This window comes from Lithobates pipiens, unplaced genomic scaffold, assembly GCF_037356315.1.
Source record: "Lithobates pipiens isolate NorthernLeopardFrog02 unplaced genomic scaffold, aLitPip1_a1.2 Scaffold_22, whole genome shotgun sequence".
In the NCBI taxonomy this organism is placed as follows: domain Eukaryota; kingdom Metazoa; phylum Chordata; class Amphibia; order Anura; family Ranidae; genus Lithobates; species Lithobates pipiens.
This window is the reverse complement of record NW_027507784.1, coordinates 321,511,971-321,532,501: the sequence shown is the minus strand read 5'-3', so window position 1 is coordinate 321,532,501 and position 20,531 is coordinate 321,511,971. Positions and strand designations below refer to the sequence as shown.

At 43.7% G+C, this 20,531-nt stretch overlaps 1 protein-coding gene across 5 annotated transcripts in view; it reads right to left on the bottom strand.

Annotated features, from left to right (window-relative positions):
• Positions 1-3,491: 3,491 nt before the first annotated feature.
• Positions 3,492-20,531, bottom strand: part of NT5M (5',3'-nucleotidase, mitochondrial) — a 34,567-nt gene continuing 17,527 nt past the window's right edge. For all 5 annotated transcript variants that reach the window (XM_077449500.1, XM_077449502.1, XM_077449501.1 and 2 more), the window contains exons 3-6: positions 19,003-19,103; positions 14,369-14,429; positions 8,689-8,803; positions 3,492-4,099 (exon numbers count right to left, since the gene is read on the bottom strand). In XM_077449500.1, coding sequence (XP_077305626.1) covers positions 3,912-4,099; positions 8,689-8,803; positions 14,369-14,429; positions 19,003-19,103 — 465 coding nt within the window. In that variant the 3' untranslated portion in view covers positions 3,492-3,911. The remainder of the gene's footprint in view (positions 4,100-8,688; positions 8,804-14,368; positions 14,430-19,002; positions 19,104-20,531) is intronic.

The window sequence follows — 20,531 nt, the reverse complement described above, 5'->3', positions numbered from 1 at the left end:
TTTAAAAATCTTATTAATAACACTCCTGTCTCTCTGATCAATCGCCGCTCGATTGCCGATTTAATAGAGGACGATATTTTATATTGCTCGTTCTTGGCAATTACCATCTTGCTTGTAGTCATGTGAAGCCCACAAGCACTATCTTCCGGGATCTGGTGCAGCTAAGCGACCAGCATGCACCGCCCATTCTCGCGCATGCGCGGTATGTACGGCTCGCAGCGCCGTACACTTCTGACGTTGCCATCACAACGGGCGTAGGCGTCCGAAGTGCCCGCCCCGTTGTGATGGCAACGAAGCCCTCGGCACTGCCCACTGACTCCTGGGAAATAATAACAAGCATCTCCCAAGAGCACTAGCGAGCAGGGGCCCTGAGGGAAATGACGTCAAGCACCGGGGAGAGGAAGAGGCAGATTACAAGGCACACCTTAGCAACAGACATGAAAGCGTGAGTAAAAAAAAAAAAAAATACAAATTCCAAATGCTGTTTCTTAGGTTTGATGCTGCTAAATAATAATAAGTAAATTTTTTTGGGTGGAACTCCGCTTTAAGATCAATCATAAAACAATACTGCATTTTGGCCACTAGATGGCGGTGAGGATCAGAGGAATTATTCCATTACAGAAATTAGAGCCAAAGTTTGTGTGACAATCGTCCAATGAAGATTTTTAAAAAAAATACCTTTCTGTTCCCCAAGTTTTCATAAACTGCCCACCAAGGAGAGTCTGGGTTTGGTTTATGTAAGGTGCAAAAGATAAATACAAGTCCACCGTGCAAATCCTTTGTTCGCTCTGGTTAGAAGGAAAAACACAAAAAGCACCAAAAACAAAAATTCAATTAAAAAGGCAAAACAAAGATCAAAGTTTAAAAGTACTGGTAAAAATGAAAAACGTTAACACGTTATCTTATTTATTATTTAACCCTTCGCAGGAGTGATGTCATCCTGCACTGAAGATAGCCGAACGATGAAGATAGCCGACACACAGGAGAAGTGGCCAATGTCAGCGAGGGACGGGACCATTGAAGTAAAGGTAAGTTTTGTTCGGCTTTTAAAGCCCACACGCCCCCAGCTGATGCATATTACATGCTTTATTGCACGTCGGTCTTCACACAACAATGCAGGACAAGAAGAATCCTATTATTGTCTATAGGCCCATTCATACCTATGCATCGTGGGTGGGCAGAGTTGCGGGCACTTCTTTTGGTGCAACATTTTGTGCATTTTTGGCCCTATAGACTTCAAATGGAGTGCATAAAAATGCATATGAAAATGCCAACAGCATAAAAAAAATCCCTTGGATAATGCATGAAAATGCATACACACAAGTGTGAGCCTAATAAAGGAGGATGGCACTCAAGGGACAGATCCTTCTGATACTTTTTGAAATGCTTGGACCTCTACCAGACTGCACAGCCAACAGAGTGACACCAACTTCTCTATTAGAGTTAAGAAGTACTGTGGAGTCATTGACCCGCCATTTGCCAGTAGCTTGGGCAATGAAAGGTGCAGCAACGCACAGATAAGTTATTGCAGCAGAGTGCTGCTGTGCAGAAGAGGCTAACATAAAAACAGATAGAGGCACTTATACTAGCTGTATTTTTAAAGGAATACACAATTACATTAAAGTGGTTGTAAACCCTTGCATATACCCAGTGAAGTGATTGGCCACAGGTGACACACAGGGGATGAAACAAATCATCCTTTGTAAGTTGTACCTGTGTATCTGCAGCTGTCTTTCCCCTACAGCCGTTCAAAGTGCAAAATTTCACAGGATCTCTCAGCTCTGAAGTTACATCAGTAAGGAGAGCTCAGGCTGTCAATTAGCTAGAAGTCCTTCCCCTGTCACCCTTTTCTCTTGGTGTCAGGAAAACTTGTGAGAAGTCGGCGTAGAACTGCAGAGCTCAGTGAGGAGAGCTCTGAGAGCTGATTGGAGGGAAGGGACACAGCCACCCTTCACACAGCGCAAATGAACAGAGCTAAGGCTGTCAATTAGCTGGAAGTCCCCCCGTCACCTTTTTCTCTCGGTGTCAGGAAAACTTGTCAGAAGTGACTCATGCTGATAGGAAGGAAGCAACAGACAGAAATGACACTTAGTGCTCTTAATTAAGACAAGTACACTATAGAGGGATATGCTTTTGTTCATATTTAATGTCTGAGGTTTACAGCCACTTTAAATTGCATTTTTTTTTAGATTTGCCTGGATCTCAGGGCTCATTCACTCTAGCAGCCGAGGGTCAGTAAAACCCTGCAGTTGAGCTGCGTTTTTACAGGCCAAATCCACTACCCCCTTTAATTGCAAAGGCAGAGGACAAGGGTGTATATATGCTGTGTCCACAATGCTTTGCTCTGCGGCCATGGCAGGAATTATACCCCCAGAGCTTAGTCTAGTTAGCTTAGCCCAGTGGGGGAGGCGAAATGCATCAGTGAGTGGTTTCTGGGTGGAGACATGTAAGTTGAAGCTGATCATCTTCACAACCCCTCAGTGGGTGAGGCGAAACGCGTCAGTAGTGGTTTCTTGGCAGAAGACGTGTAGGTTGAAGCCGATCTTCATCTTCACAACCCCCCCCCCCCCCAGTGGGTGAGGCGAAACGCATCAGTAGTGGTTTCTTGGCGGAGACATGTAGGTTGAAGCCGATCTTCATACACAGGCTGTGGTGGCTGGTTAAGAAGATTTATTGGAAGGCTAAGATTTATTGCCTGTTAAGTACAACCCATTCAAGTGAATGGAGCCGCTCTGCAAGTGCCACGTAAACGCAAGCAATGCAAGCAGTTGCAGAATGCTAGTGTGGGACACAATGGGGTTATAGCAGGCAGTGAAAACACAATACATTACCTCCTCACCGCCTGTCAAATGCCCTTTGAAGACTGATCTAAACGCAGATCACTTTTCAGGGATCAAAGCATTTAAATAAACGAGCTGTAAGCAGTGTAAGTATCTAAATTTGATTTGAAATCAGCTTCTTGCAGTCCCTTTACAACAAGGAGAGTAGCAGCACAAGGAGTCAATCAGTTGTACTGCAGTGCCAGGAGCATGCTGCTAGGAGGAGAGAGCAGAGTGACCTCACCAGTCTGCCCCATCTCCTTTCACAGTCACAGGCTTGGGGAGGGACAAGACCTGTGTTACTGAACTGCAACAGAGAAAAAAAAAAACAGGTCTCCTTCCCTGCCAAACAGGGCTTTGCTGTGTGGTAGAGCTGTTTAAATCTCAGGACAGGATGGACAGAAAGACAAATCCTTTGACAAACCGTTCTTATATGTATTTCACTGGAGTTCAGTCACTGTCTTCAGTCACTATCTACTAAAAAGGCACCAACTATGACCTCATAGTCCCTGGGGACATCCTATGGAATAAACCAATTGCATAAAAGCAGCTATGGCAAAAAAAATATATATATATCCTTGTATTAGTTTTCTCATAAATATCCATTTAACTCAGCATCTTTAAAAACATCTATCTATTCTATATTCTTGTATATATATATATATATATATATATATATATATATATTAATGGAGTAAAAGACAAAAAATATACTCAAAGCAACAATAAAAATGTAAAAAAAAAAAAAAAAGAATTAATATGTTAAATATCCTTGATATGGTAGAGTGCTGCTTATGATCCCACTGCTATCTTTCTATCCTATTACTATAGAGTAAACAATTAAATATTCCTTAAAAACAGCAGCATAAGAAAATAATAATGTCTAAAACTTTGTGCGTATGTATTCTAATACAGTGTAACTCAGGCACTCCTCCCAACCCCCCGCCCCAGTTTATGTAATGGAATGGCCCATTGCGGGAATTGTGTTTGGACCGTCTTCCTCCATTGGCATCCACAGCTTCAGAGCACCGGACTCATCCAATTACATCCAAAAGGGGAGGAGAGGTTTGTAGATGGCTTTGTTCTGATTGGTTAATCCTTCGGCTCTGTTTGACGGGTTACCCTGCATCCCTCGGAAAGCTGAGAACGTTTACTTTCTAGGGCTCCCTTCCAGTCATCCCGCCACGAATGGAGCCTCCTGAGGGGTGAGGTCGCTGACAAATGGCGATTGTGGCAGGCCGCGAAGAGGATGTGTTCCCAGCTGGGGTTGGCTTCTGCTCCTGCAAAAGGAAGGAGACCGATTGAAGAATTAAAAATGGTAACATCACTTTCATGGGGGGAAAAAAATAGCAAAAAAAAAAGAATAATATAACATATACAATGTTAATAAAATGAACCTTTCCCTTTCAATCTGCAGCTCTGTAATTCTCTGTAACATGCTATATGGAGGCGTTCTGTACACAGATGGGGACACAGATGTCACTTGCCTGACAAAGGGGCCCTGCGTGGCTCCGAAATGTTGCTGTATGTGTATCGTGTGACCTCATAAATAAAGCTTTGGACCCTTTTGAGGAATCCTTGGTGTGTTGATGACATTTCTCTAGACATGCGCACTGCCGAAAAATTTGCTCGTTTTCGTTTCATTCATTTTTTATTTTTTTTCGAAAATTCAGAAATTTGAAAAATGTTGAATTCAGAAATTTGAAAAATTCTGAAATTCGAAACATTCAGAATTCAGAAATTCGGAAACTAGAAAATTCGGAAATTAGAAAATTCGGAAATTAGAAAATTCAGAAATTCCAAAATCGAAAATCAGAAATTCAAAATAATAACTAACTAATAATAACAAACTATTAAATTATACTTATTGGAATTTCCTTTCAAATTTGGCCCTTAGTGAATGTAACAAAACACAAATTTATCCAAAGTTGAGAATTATCTCTAATAAGGAATACCGTATCTAAACGAATGGAACGGAACAAATTTATAATAATAAAGAACAATAATAATAAAAACGTATTATAATTATTTATTATTATTTTGTACCTTTCCATTTGTTGGATGCGGCATTGTTTATTTCGGATAATTCGTAACTTCAGATGAATTTGTATTCGTTACATTCACTAACGGCCAGATTTGAAAGGAAATTCCAATATCTATAATTTAATAGTTTGTCATTATCAGTTAGCTATTATTTAGAATTTCTTATTTTCAGATTTTCTAATTTCTGAAATTCAAAATAATAACTAATAATAACAAACTATTAAATTATAGGTATTGGAATTTCCTTTCAAATTTGGCCGTTAGTGAATGCAACAAACACAAATTTATCCAAAGTTGTGAATTATCCGTAATAACGAATGCCGTATCTAAACAAATGGAATGGAACAAATTAATAATAAGAACAATAATAAGAATAAAAACGTATTATTATTATTTATTATTATTTCGTTTCGTTCCATTTGTTTAGATGCGCCATTCTTTATTTCGGATAATTCGTAACTTCAGATAAATTTGTATTCATTACATTCACTAACTGCCAAATTTAAAAGGAAATTTCAATACCTATCATTTAATAGTTTGTTATTATTAGTTAGTTATTATTTTGAATTTCTGATTTTCCGATTTTTGAAATTCTGAATTTGCTAATTTACGAATTTGGAAATTCGAAATTGGAAAATCAGATATTCAAAATAATAACTAATAATAATAACAAACTATTAAATTATAGTTATTGGAATCTCCTTTCAAATTTGGCCCTTAGTGAATGTAACAAAACACAAATTTATCCAAAGTTGAGAATTATCTCTAATAAGGAATACCGTATCTAAACGAATGGAACGGAACAAATTAATAATAATAAAGAACAATAATAATAACGTATTATTATTATTATTTATTATTATTTTGTACCGTTCCATTTGTTGGATGCGGCATTCTTTATTTCGGATAATTCGTAACTTCAGATAAATTTGTATTCGTTACATTCACTAACGGCCAGATTTGAAAGGAAATTCCAATACCTATAATTTAATAGTTTGTCATTATCAGTTAGCTATTATTTAGAATTTTTGATTTTCGGATTTTCTAATTTCCAAATTTTCTAATTTCTGAAATTCTAAATAATAACTAACTAACTAATAATAACAAATTATTAAATTATAGGTATTGGAATTTCCTTTCAAATTTGGCAGTTAGTGAACGTAACGAAAACACAGATGGGGTACAGAACGCTCCCCAGATACACTATATTGCCAAAAGTATTGGGACACATGCCTTTACACCAGTGTTTCTCAAATCCAGTCCTCAGGCCCCCCCAACAGGTCATGTTTTCAGGATTTCCCTCAGATGAAACGGCTGTGGTAATTGCTAAGGCAGTGAAACTGATCAAATCACCTGTGAAAAATAATGGAAAACCTGAAAACATGACCTGTTGGGGGGGCCTGAGGACTGGATTTGAGAAACACTGCTTTACACGCACATGGACTTTAATGGCATCCCAGTCTTAGTCCGTAGGGTTCTATATTGAGTTGGCCCATCCTTTGCAGCTATAACAGCTTCAACTCTTCTGGGAAGGTCATCCACAAGGTTTAGGAGTGTGTCTATAGGAATGTTTGACCATTCTTCCAGAAGCGCAATTAAGAGGTCAGGCACTGATGTGAACGAGAAGGCCTGGCTCTCAGTCTGCGCTCTAATTCATCCCAAAGGTGTTCTTTCGGGTTGAGGTCAGGACTCTGTGCAGGCCAGTCAAGTTCCTCCACACCAAACTCGTTCTTCCATGTCTTTATGGACTTTGCTTTGTGCACTGGTCTAAATCATTTGGTGGAGGGAGGGGTTGTGGTGTGGGGTTGTTTTTCAGGGGTTGGGTTTGGCCCCTTATTTCCATTGAAGGGAACTCTTAAGGTGTCAGCATACCAAGACATTTTGGACAATTTGTGGGGACAGTTTGGGGATGGCCCCTTCCTGTTCCAACATGACTGCACACCAGTGCACAAAGCAAGGTCCATAAAGACATGGATGAGTGAAGGCAACGCTTCCTATTGACATCAGACAACAAAACGTACATCGAGATGTATTTCACAGTCACGTCACTTCCAGGTCCCTGCCTTCCACCAATCAGCCAGTGGAATGCACGTTTTCCTAGTGCCGGGGAAGGCACTCTACTATGTAAGAATCTTTTAACTTGTTTCCTACTTGTGATTAATAAACGGTATTACACTAGATCAGTTCCCTTTTTTATATTATGCAGTGTTATGGTCAGAGCCGTCTTTAATATAGATTGGACCCTGGGCAAAATTTTTCTTGGGGCCCCTTCCCCCATGCCATTTCCCTCTCCACCTGCTCTGAGACATACAATAAATAGCAGCTAGACTTAAAATCAGTTTTCTGTATCAGATCAGGCAGCAATTGTGATTGGTTGCCAGCAGTTACAGCATATCATTACTGCTTACTGACTGGTTGTTAGAGGTTACAGCAAACATTACGGCTCACTGATTAGTTGCTAGAGGTTACAGCACATCACCTTCTCACAGCAGGGGGCATGATATACATAGGAATGCCGCCTTTATTTACATATCAATGCTGCCAGCCGCAGCTATTTACTTAGTATTGTCACCGCTATTTACATGTGAATGCTGGTTATTTACATGTAAACACTGGGTCTGCAGGTGAGTCACCTGCACACAACAATAGGGCAGAGCTGGGCAGCATTAGTACCAGCACTTCACACTGAGATATCAGGACACAGCACAGGAATAAAACTTCAAGGGACAAGGGAATTTAAACTGGGATAGTTGGCAAGTATGAGGCAGCTGTTTTGGGCCCCACAACAATGACATGGCCCAGGGCAGCTGCCCCTTTTGCCCTGCCTTAAAGACGGCCCTGGTTATGGTGGAGAGGGGCAGAGTTGCTTAGGACCCCCAACAGGTGCAAGAAGATCTTAAAGGAGACATACTAACCTAGGCGTCTTTGACCTTCTTTTTAGTTAAGGGGTCATGGCTATCTGGTGAGTGTACATACAGCTGAGCACTATCAGGTGAATAAGAAATTGCTGTTGATGGTTTACAACAGTATTAAACGTTGAAGAATGAAGGAATCCATGGATTTGAAAGACTTTTTATGAACTTTATTTACAAGGGCTCTCTTTTATTGCCACTATCTGGATTGGTTTACTGCACTTTGCTAACTGTTCCACAGTATATGATTAGTGTTTGTATCTTAGCACCCCCTCACATTTTTATTACTTTTACAGTGTAGGTATCTCCTACACTATCGGGGAGCAGTTTTTTATTTTTTTCTGGTCTTTTATAGTTGTTCTATCACTTACACATAATCTTATGCCCCGTACACAAGATTGGACATTGATCGGATATTCCAACAACAAAATCCATGGATTTTTTCAGACAGATGCTGGCTCAAACTTGTCTTGCATACACACAGTCACACAAAGTTGGTCGGAAATTGCGAAAGTCAAAAATGCGGTGATGTACAACACGTACAGCGAGCCGAGAAAAATTAAGTTCAATAGCCAGTGCGGCTCTTCTGCTTGATTCCGAGCATGCGTGCCACTTTGTGCGTTGGAATTGTGTACACACGATCGGAATTTCCGACAACGGATTTTGTTGTCGGAAAATATGAGCTCCAGATCTCAAATTTTGTGTGATGAAAATTCAGATGGAAAATGTCCGATGGAGCCCACACACGGTCAGAATTTCCGACAAAAAGCTCTCATCAAACATTTTCCGGCGGAAAATCCGACCGTGTGCATTAGAGTTTTTCTGAAGTGGCACAAGGTCATTTTGAAAATGTATGATTGTACAGTATCTAAGGTGTAAGATGTGCACTAGCTGTTCATGGACATCACTATTACCCGTTATATCTGGCCGGTCATCAATCAGAAGGTCAGCAGAAACCACAGTTTTATCTCTAGTCAGAATAATCTGCTCCAAAAACTCGTGTCCAAAGTGCTTCTCCACCCAGGCATACTGCGAATGAGAAAGACAACAGCATTAGCATCAAAGTTTACCTATTTACCAGGTACATACTGTAGAGTGCCTTGAAAAAGTATTCATACCCCTTGAAATTTTCCAAATTTTTTCATGTTACAACAAAAATAGCAAATGTATTTTATTAGGATTATATGTCATAGATCAACACAAAGTGGTGCATAATTGTGAAGTGGCAGGAAAAATGATAAATGGTTTTAAATTTATTTTTACAAATAAATATGTGAAAAGTGTGGGGGGTACATTTGTCAATACTTTGTAGAACCTCCTTTTACAGCTACAGTTACAGCTGCAAGTCTTTTGGGGATGTCTCTACCAGCTTTGCACATCTAGAGAGTGACATTTTTGCCCATTCTTCTCTGCAAAATATCTCAAGCTCTGTCAGATTGGATGGAGAGCGTCTGTGAACAGCAATTTTCAAGTCTTGCCACAGATTCTCAGTTGGATTTAGGTCTGGACTTTGACTGGGCCATTCTAACACATGAATATGCTTTGATGTAAAGCATTCCATTGTAGCTCTGGCTGTATGTTTAGGGTCGTTGTCCTGCTGGTAGGTGAACCTCCGCCCAAGTCTCAAGTCTTTTGCAGACTAAAGCCCCATACACACTATCAGATTTTCTGCTGATTTTTTTCCCTTCAGATTTACCAAAACCATGTAGTGCAAGGGCCTGCCTGATTGCATACATTGAAACTCCTAAGGTTTGCATATTACACAGCCCCGCACCTCTGGACCCCTTTAGATTACACAGTCCCCGCATCTCTGGACCCCTTTTCATTACACATCCCCCCTGCATATTACACAGCCCGCACCTCTGGACCCCTTTACATTACACAGCCCCCACACATCTGGACCCCTTTACATTACACAGCCCCCACACCTCTGGACCCCTTTACATTACACAGTCCCCACACCTCTGGACCCCTTTACATTACACAGCCCCCACACCTCTGGACCCCTTTACATTACACAGCCCCCGTACCTCTGGACCCCTTTACATTACACAGCCCCGTACCTCTGGACCCCTTTACATTACACAGCCCCCACACCTCTGGACCCCTTTATATTACACAGCCCCCGCACCTCTGGACCCCTTTACATTACACAGCCCTCGCACGTCTGGACCCCTTTACATTACACAGCCCCCGCACCTCTGGACCCCTTTACATTACACAGCCCCCGCACCTCTGGACCCCTTTACATTACACAGCCCCCACACCTCTGGACCCCTTTACATTACACAGCCCCGTACCTCTGGACCCCTTTACATTACACAGCCACTGCACCTCTGGACCCCTTTATATTACACAGCCCCCACACCTCTGGACCCCTTTATATTACACAGCCCCCGCACCTCTGGACCCCTTTACATTACACAGCCCTCGCACGTCTGGACCCCTTTACATTACACAGCCCTCGCACCTCTGGGCCCCTTTAAAGGGGTCCAGAGGTGCAGAGCTGTGTAATGTAAAGGGGTCCAGAAGTGCAGGGGCTGTGTAATGTAAAAGGGTCCAGAAGTAATATACATTACACAGCCCCTGTACCTCTGGACCCCTTTACATTACACAGCCCCCGCACCTCTGGACCCCTTTACATTACACAGCCCCCACACCTCTGGACCCTTTTACATTACACAGCCCCCGCACCTCTGGACCCCTTTACATTACACAGCCCTCGCACGTCTGGACCCCTTTACATTACACAGCCCTCGCACCTCTGGGCCCCTTTAAAGGGGTCCAGAGGTGCAGAGCTGTGTAATGTAAAGGGGTCCAGAAGTGCAGGGGCTGTGTAATGTAAAAGGGTCCAGAAGTAATATATATTACACAGCCCCTGTACCTCTGGACCCCTTTTCATTACACAGTCCCCACCTCCTGCATATTACACAGCCCCCCCCCAGCATATTACACAACCCCCCCCCGCACATCACACAGCACCTCCTCCCTGCATATTACACAGCCGCCCCCCCCCCCCCCCCCCCCGCAGCTCTGTCCTTTCCTACCTTGTCCCATGCAGAGAAGGAGACAGAGCACTGTCAGATTGGATGGAGAGCGTCTGTGAACAGCAATTTTCAAGTCTTGCCACAGATTCTCAGTTGGATTTAGGTCTAGACTTTGACTGGGCCATTCTAACACATGAATATGCTTTGATGTAAAGCATTCCATTGTAGCTCTGGCTGTATGTTTAGGGTCGTTGTCCTGCTGGTAGGTGAACCTCCACCCCAGTTTCAAGTCTTTTGCAGACTAAAGCCCCATACACACTATCAGATTTTCTGCTGATTTTTTTCCCTTCAGATTTACCAAAACCATGTAGTGCAAGGGCCTGCCTGATTGCATACATTGAAACTCCTAAGGTTTGCATATTACACAGCCCCGCACCTCTGGACCCCTTTATATTACACAGCCCCCACACCTCTGGACCCCTTTATATTACACAGCCCCCGCACCTCTGGACCCCTTTACATTACACAGCCCTCGCACGTCTGGACCCCTTTACATTACACAGCCCTCGCACCTCTGGGCCCCTTTAAAGGGGTCCAGAGGTGCAGAGCTGTGTAATGTAAAGGGGTCCAGAAGTGCAGGGGCTGTGTAATGTAAAAGGGTCCAGAAGTAATTTACATTACACAGCCCCCGCACCTCTGGACCCCTTTACATTACACAGCCCCCGCACCTCTGGACCCCTTTACATTACACAGCCCTCGCACGTCTGGACCCCTTTACATTACACAGCCCTCGCACCTCTGGGCCCCTTTAAAGGGGTCCAGAGGTGCAGAGCTGTGTAATGTAAAGGGGTCCAGAAGTGCAGGGGCTGTGTAATGTAAAATGGTCCAGAAGTAATATACATTACACAGCCCCTGTACCTCTGGACCCCTTTTCATTACACAGTCCCCACCTCCTGCATATTACACAGCCCCCCCCCAGCATATTACACAACCCCCCCCCCGCACATCACACAGCACCTCCTCCCTGCATATTACACAGCTGTCCTTTCCTACCTTGTCCCATGCAGAGAAGGAGACAGAGCAGAGCGGAGCAGGGAGCAGGAAGCTGAATGAGAACATGGGAGAGAAACGCAGCGCTGATAAGACAGTGGGAGCTTCCAGAGTAAATTTTTCATAGTATCAAGCTGGTGATTGGTTGCTAGGACCACCTAGCAACCAATCACTTAGAAAGTTAGCTCCAAAAGCTCCCGCTCCCGTCTCATCAGTGCTGCTGTGTGTCTCTCCCATGTTCTCATTCAGCTTTCTGCTCTGCTATTACTTAAAAAAGGTCCGTGGGCCGGGTGCACGTGAATTCATCACATGCACTGACGGGCCGGGGCATTTAGCAACGGCGGGCCGGGTGTGGCCTGCGGGCCATAGGTTGCCGACCCCTGCCTTAGGGCTACAAAATTCGTCTATTAATAAAGACGGATTCACAAAATGCATCTAGGTGTACCACACGGCTTGCCTTACAGGTCACTTGGCTCTGGTTCTTCCCGGGAACCACCACGGATGATTACAGCTCTCCGACAGGTGATGAGATTTACAGAACTGAATACACCGCGCTACCTTTTATTGGATGCCTTTTTTTACTATATGTTTGTAAGTTTAATGTATTAAGGGAAGGGGATTATTTTGGTTATTAAAAGCTTTACAGTTTTACACTATGAGGCTTCCTCTCTCCGTATTTGCCCAAGTATTATGGATAGCTTCCAGCTGACCGGATCTTGGTGAATCAGAGGACGTGAGTGTTGTGTGTGAGTATTGGTCTTCATATCTGCTGATCGGTCACTGTGGACTGGACAGATGTTCGTGTGGCAGCGATCGTAGCCACTTTATATACACCACGAGGCTTTGATTTATCTTGTTTCTGGTGAGTGCAATTCCTAGAGGGATCTTAAGCACTAGATGTTATTGATGGGTCGAATGTTTTATGCCATGTACACACGATCGGAATTTCGGCCAGCAAAAGACTGATGAGAGCTTTTCATCGGAAAATGCGACCGTGTGTATGCACCATCGGAATTTTGCTGGCGGAATTTCCGCCAGCAAAAGATTGAGAGCGGGTTCTCAATATTTCAGACGGAAAAAGTTTCTATCGGAAATTCCGATCGTGTGTATGCAATTCCGACAAGCAAAAACTCACGCAGGCTCAGATTCAACTACGAGATGGAAGCTATTGGCTACTGGCTATTGAACTTCCTTTTTCTAGTCCCGTCATACGTGTTGTACATCACTGCGTTCTTGACGGTCGGAATTTGGTGTGACCGTGTGTATGCATGCATGTATGTATGTATGTATGTGTAAGCCCTTGTACACGCGGTTGGACATTCCGACGGAGAATGTCGGATCGGACCGTGTTGTTGGATAATCCGACTGTGTGTGGGCTGCGTTGGACTATTTCCGTCGGAATATCCGACCGACAAAGTTTTAGAGCTGGGCTATAAAATTTTCCAACAACATGTTCCGATCGTTTGTAGAGAATTCCGATCGGACAAAGTGCCACACATGCTCAGATCAAATTCCTAGACCAAAGATATTGGTTACTAGCCTGAACGTAGTCCCGTCTAAACTAAATTACGTCATCACGTTACGAACGATCGGATTTTCCAACAACTTTGTCCGACTGTGTGTATGCAACATCAGTTTCGGACAAAATCCGTCAGACAAAATCTGACGGATTTTGTTTTCGGAATGTCCGACTGTGTGTACAAGGGCTAAGACAGCTTGAGTGAAATCCCGTCGGAATTCCATCGGGAAAACCATCAGAGCTTTTTCTGACCAAACTTCCAATCGTGTGTATGCGGCATAAAACAGCAGGTGAATCACCTATGAACTATTATATGCAAAAGACTGTTTATATTCCGGTTTTAGCTGGATTTATAGACTATTAAGCTTCTATGTAAAATCTTTAGCGCTGCTGAAGTTTGAAAGACCACCTTTATTTTAAACTGTAGTTTTGATTGCTTCCTTTTTTAGAAATTTTTACACTATAGCAGCTGCTTTTCTACCTTATGAGTCATTTTCCTAAGCGCCGGATAAGTTGATCTTTGTTGAAAACTTCTGTGTAGTTATTATTATTAATTCATTACATTCGATTTGTTTAGATGCGGCCTTCGTTATTTCGGATAATTCGTAACTTTGGATATATTAGTACTCGGTACGTTCACTAACAGCCAAATTTGAAAGGAAATTCCAAAATCTATACATTTAATAGTTAAGTTATTATAAGTTACCGTAGTTATTATTTCAGATTTTCTAACTTTGAATTTACGAATAAACAAATTTTTCGAATTTACGTCTTTTCCAATTTTTCAATTTTCCAATTTATGAACGTTCGAGTTTACGAATTTACAAATATTCTGGAAAATTTGTTAACTGGGTTCTCGTTAATTCAGATATTTCCAAATTAACTAATGTGTCAAAATTTGTTTAAAGACGAATTTGTAACGAAACGAATTGCACATGTCTAATAGGAGGGAGCAATTCCATAGCGACAGACAGGCAGCTTCTCAGCCGTCAATTTCTCACTAATGGCAGAAGGTTGTTCTTGCAAATGTTTTCTCACCTTTTCATATGGACAGTACTGGTATCGTTTGATTGGACTGGTACAAATGAAGACATCCGTGCTATAGGATAGAAGAACAACAACACAGTTAATATATCATTTACACTTAAAATATAACAAAAAGCAAAACTTTTTTTTAGTGTTAGATAGATTGAAGAGGGATTAGAACCCCTGTCAGTTTTTATCACTGTCTGTGCCCCCCCCCCCCCGTTAAGGAAATTCCCCCTCTCTATTTCTCTTGTTTACAATTATCATTGGAAGTGAAAGTAAGGCTCGGTTCACACAGTAGGCGGCACGACTTGCAGCGCCGCGACCTCAGCGGCGACTTGCAAAACGACTTCTGTATAGAAGTCAATGCAAGTCGCCCGAAGTCGCCGCAAAAGTAGTACAGGAACCTTTTTTCTAAGTTGGAGCGACTTGAGTCGCTCCTATTAGAACGGTTCCGTAGTACAGAACGGGGCACGACTTGTCAGGTGGCGAAGTCGCCTGGACAAGTCGCCCCTGTGTGAACGGAGCCTAAAAGATAATCCCAAATTTTGGCTTGTCTCCAGAAAAGTAATAGAAGGAAAATCTTCCAATGGGGACATTAATTCTGGTGACTTGGGGGACCCCAAGGAAATCCCTTAATTTGCAGGGATTTCTTCTCACTTCTTGTTTGGCTATAAGCAGGAAGTGAAGGAAAATCTCCCCAATGGGACACAGATGGAGAAAAACAAATCCGCGCTATCCAAAAAAAAACAAAAAAAAAAAACAAATGCCTATAGTTTCACTTTAAATCTGAAGTTTCATCAGTTTATATTTTGTTTTCCCTGGTTCCTCCCTCCTCTTCTCATCAACATGCTAATAAAATGTTTTAAATAAAACCTTTCCATTTTCAATGCATACTTTATTTTAGACCCAGTGGTATAATCACTGGGTCGCTGCACTTCTCTATGCAATGCAGACAGATTATGGGTAATGGAAGGGGCCAGCAGAGTGCTGTACATGGCTTCCTGAAAACTGGCCAGCCAGGGGATATATTGAGATACACTGACCAACCAGGGGGTAGAGTCATCAGGCAGAGGGCACACTAACCAGCCAGGAGGTACACTGACCAGTTAGGGGGTACACTGACCAGCCAGGGGGTACACTGACCAGCCAGGGGGTACACTGATCATCCAGGGGGGTACACTGATCAGACAGGGGGGTACACTGATCAGACAGAGGGTGCATTGACCATCCAGGGGATACACTGACCAGCCAGAGGATACAGACAGGGGGTACACTGAACAGAAAGAGGGTACCGTAAGAAGCGAAGGGATACACTAACCAGCCAGGGGAAAAATTACCAGCCAGAGGGCACATTGACTAGCCAAGGAGTTATTTGACTAGCCAGGGGATACACTTGCCAGCCAGAGGATACAGTGACCAGCCAGGGTGATACACTGACCAGTCAGGGGGATACACTGACCTGCCAGAGGATACAGACAGGGGGAACACTGACCAGACAGGGGGTACAGTAACCAACCAAGGGATACATTAACCAGCCAGGGGTACACTGACCAGCCAGGGAGTACACTGACCCAACAGGGGGTACAGTGATCAGCCAGGGAGTTCTCTGAACAGACAGAGGGTACACTAACCAGCCAGGGGGTACACTGACCAGCTAGGGGGTATACTGATAAGTCAGGGGGCACAGTGATCAGCCAGGGAGCACATTGACCAGCCAGGGGGTACACTGATTAGTCATAGGTTACACTGACCAGACAGCGGGTACACTGACCAGTCATAGGGTACACTGACCAGTCATAGGGTATATTGACCAGCCAGGGAGTACTCTCACAACATGGGGAACAATAACCAGCTAGGGAGTACATTGACCAGACAGAGGGTACACTGACCAACCAGGGGATACACTGCCCAGTCATGGGGTATACTGACCAGCCAGGGAATAAGTTAGTAGTTAAGCTGCTTGCCCATGGTGCCAAGTCAGCAGGGGACCAAACTGTCCAGGCAGACTGGTCTAAGGAGGTATGTCAGTGCATAAATCAGCATTTAAAGTGGTTGTAAACTCTGTTACTCCACTTTTACCTACAGGTAAGCCTATAATAAGGTTTACCTGTGTGTACTGGGAAATATCTCCTAAACCATGGTTTAGGTTTAGGAGATATTTACCATATACACTTGCACTGAAGGAAGGGCACGATTGTGCTTCGTTTGCAGGTAAGTGCCACATAATGGGCTAGTATGCGATGCATACTAGCCCATTATGCTTTTACTTTGCAGGGGAAAAAAGAGGAAGTAAAACCCATCAGGGTTTACTTCTTCTAAAACAGAACAAGGGCAGTGATGGGAGATTTGGGTCTCACAAGTGTAGGACATTTGTGCTGTCTAGTGCACTTCTTTATGAAACAGAGTTCAGAGTATTCGACTTCCAGCAAAAATGCATTGCTTCGCTAACTTTACATAAAAGTCTGGAAGTGGCAGTTTCTGTGAAGCATAATCAACCGTGAAACAATGAAGACAGTCTTCAGGACGAAGGTGAACGAATCAGCACTGCGGCGCAGCAAATCCCGGGGGCCCATGCCTTTGTCATTGACCATGGAGACTGCTCTTCTTGGCTGAATGGAAATCCATTAAAGCAGAACCGTGGCCTGAAAACAAAAAAAATTCCAAACAGAAAGAATTTTATTTTATTTTTTATTACAGAGGAGACATGCTATGTCTGTTCTGCAATAAAGGCATCTTACCTTCCTCCCTGCAATCTTCTTTACAATGCACACTGAGCTGCACATGCACCGTTCAGTGTACAATTCATCTGTGAGAGAAACATCATTAATCCCCTAGGGATAACACACCTCCCAACTTTACAACGTGAAAAGTGTGATGTAGAAGATGCTGTATATGGTACACAGCACACGCTGTAGCAAAAAACTGGGCTTGGCTTCATTAGAGGCTAGTAACAATAAACCCCCCATCAATCATCAATGGTAGTACATGGCCCTCCCCCTTAATCATTGGTGGTCAGTTGCAATAAACAAACTGCCACTCCATCCCCATTCATTGGTGGCCAATGGCAGTAAGCAGTATGGCAGTTCATTGGTGGTCAGTGGCAAAAAACAGTTACCTCCCCACTATTCACTGGCTGTCAGTGGCCATAAACAGTTACCTCCCCTGTATTCATTGGTGGTCAGTGGCCATAAACAGTTACCTCCCATCTATTCATTGGCGGTCAGTAGCCATAAACAATTACCTCCCCTCTATTCATTGGTGGTCAGTGGCCATAAACAGATACCTCCCCTTACATTGGTGGTCAGTGGCCATAAACAGTTACCTCCCCTCTATTTATTGGTGGTCCATGGCAGTAAACAATTACTTCCCCTCCATTCATTGGTGGCCACTGGTAGTATACAATTGCCCGCTACCTTATTAATTGGTAGTCAGTGGCAGTATACAATTGCCAGCCCCACACTATTCACTGGTGGTTGGTGGCAGTATACAATCGCCGCCTTCTGACTGTAGGCTTACTACGGACGAGTGTGGGTGTACCAAGATGGCCACAACAGAATGTCACTTTGGTTGCATTTTCTGACGGGTAGCGGTAATCTCACAGGCAGCATTGCTTATACAGTACATACTGTACACTGTACAAACAAGGTTTTTAGAAAATGTAGCCCACAATAAGTAGATCATTTATATTTCTAAGTTAATAAATATTACACATGTCTCACGCTACCCCTGGGGGCACAACGTGTGAGATATGCCCACCAGATTCCAGGCTTATCCAATTGCCACTTTCATTACAAACTGAGATGGAGCCATGCTTTCAGATGGATCCTCCATAAACAAAAACAAGTAAAGTCTATCTGTGGGAGATATATCCTATATTGTCAAAAGTATTGTGACACCTGCCTTTACACAAACATGATCTTTAATGGCATCCCAGCCTTAGTCTGTAGGATTCAATATTGAGTTGGCCCACCCTTTGCAGCTATAACAGCTTCAACTCTTAGGGGGAAGGCCGTCCACAAAGTCTAGGAGTGTGTCTATGGGAATGTTTGACCATTGTTCCAGAAGATCATTTGTGTAAAGGCAGGTGTCCCAATACTTTTGACAATATAGTGTACAGTGGCGGCTGGTGGTTTAATTTTTGGGAGGGGCAGCAAACAATCCACCGCCACCCTACAACCCCTCTGTCCAACCGGTCAGTCTGGTCACAGGCGCCCCTCCCGGTCAGTCACCAGCCGTCTCCTCCTGATGCTTCATGGCGGCTTCCCCTGGGTCTCCTCCCTCCGCGTCCTCGGCGGCCAATAGGATCACTTCCCCTCCCAGCCAATCGGATGATGGGTCTCAGGGCATACTTCCTAAATGGCCTGGGAGGAGAATCAGGAAGACAATAGCGAATATTAATTCACTATTGTCACACAACTGGTTGGGCTTGGGGCACGGAGCGCCATTTTTTGAAGCCTATTAGAGCCTCTGGTTCTAAACTCTAATCACGTGCTTTAAAAAAAAAAAACACATTGGAGTCCATGCGCCCCTGCATTACGGGTCGCCACTGATAGTATATCTCTGTTGTGGCGTTGTGAGAAACATAGCAACAAAGACAATTGCAGGAAGAGTAGAGTTCTCTTTTAAACTTAAAGCAAACTTACTTGGGTAAACTGGCCATTTCTTTAACTGCCTCCACAGCGCCATCTATAGGATCCAAATCTAAGAAGAAGTTCTTTGATTCCCAGATGCTAATAGCTTTCCCCTGAAAAAAAAAAAATATTAAAAAGTTGACTTTTTTTCTTTGTTTTGGATAGGGTGTTTTTTTCTTTTTTTGCTGTCTGTGTTTCCACAGAACTATTGTCAAAGGGACAGAAGGTGATGGAAAGGTCACTATGAGTGGCATAACAATAGGCATTGCACCCTGTGATCGGCTGGTTTGGGGCCTGGGGAGGTGAAGGGGCCCCATTAGGGAAGCTGGTCAACACTAAACTGCGAGGGTTCTAGTATAGAAGAGCTGAGGGATTGTCAGTAGTCACAGATCCCCCCCTGTGCAGTAAGAAGCATTCATTTAGCTGCCTTAGCAGTGTAGATTTACTGCCCTCTGAGCTTCTGCTACAGACTGACGTTACCCTCTATGCCTAATGTCATCCAGAATCACGTAATGTCACAGCTGACATCCGAATTTTACTCTGGGGCCCTTAATTCATAGTTACACCCCTGATCACTATAACAGCCAGGCAACCAGCATTTTTAGCAGAATGTCAGCCACCATAGTTCTCTTATTACAGGCTTCCCATAGGCCCCATTCACATTTCCTGATTTGGGATCATGGGCAAAATCGCTGCGATTCGGCCCATGACCCCGCAAATCGCAGCAGAACGCACAATATGCTTTTGAGTGTCATTATTTTCCACTGCACGTCCACTGCAAACGCAATGCAGTTCTGACGCAATTGGCGGCGAGAACATGCGGCAAACGGCACGTTAAAAGGATCGCGTGAAGGTTGTAACCCAAAAAGAAGCAAGAGTTTCGATGACAAGTGTGCATAGGGCAGCCCATTCAAGTGAATAGGCTGGCCTTATGTGACATGCAAAAATCGCTCGACCAAAATCGTTCCCGCTGCACGAAAGTGTGAATGCAGCCCAAGTGGAAGTAAACCCTAATAATTACCTTCTCTTATTTGTTCCCTTTAGGTTCATGTCTGTCCCTCATTCCTCCTCATTTGTACCTCATTTTGGTCTGATCCATATAGATGTATATAAAATGCACTTTTTATTTATTAAAGCGGGAGTCCACCGGGAGTCCACGTTTTTTTTTTTTTTTAAAAGCCAGCAGCTACAAATACTGCAGCTGCTGACTTTTAAAATAGTGACACTTACCTGTCCAGCGCGCCCGCGATGTCGGCACCTGAAGCCGATCTCTCGATCGTCTCTCGGGTGCTGCCGCCACCATCTTGGGTATGGGAATCAGGAAGTGGAGCCTTTCGGCTTCATTTCCCGGTTCCCTACTGCGCATGCGCGAGTCGCGCTGCGCAATAAGGATGGACCCGCTGCCTCTGGGAGCTGTGTGTTTCCCAGCAGACAGCGGGGGACTTTCGGAAAGGGGCGTAATCTACGCCCCTTTCCGCAGAGAGCTATCCCGGAAGTGGGTGCAGATACCTGTACTGTACAGGTACCTGCACCCCCCTCCC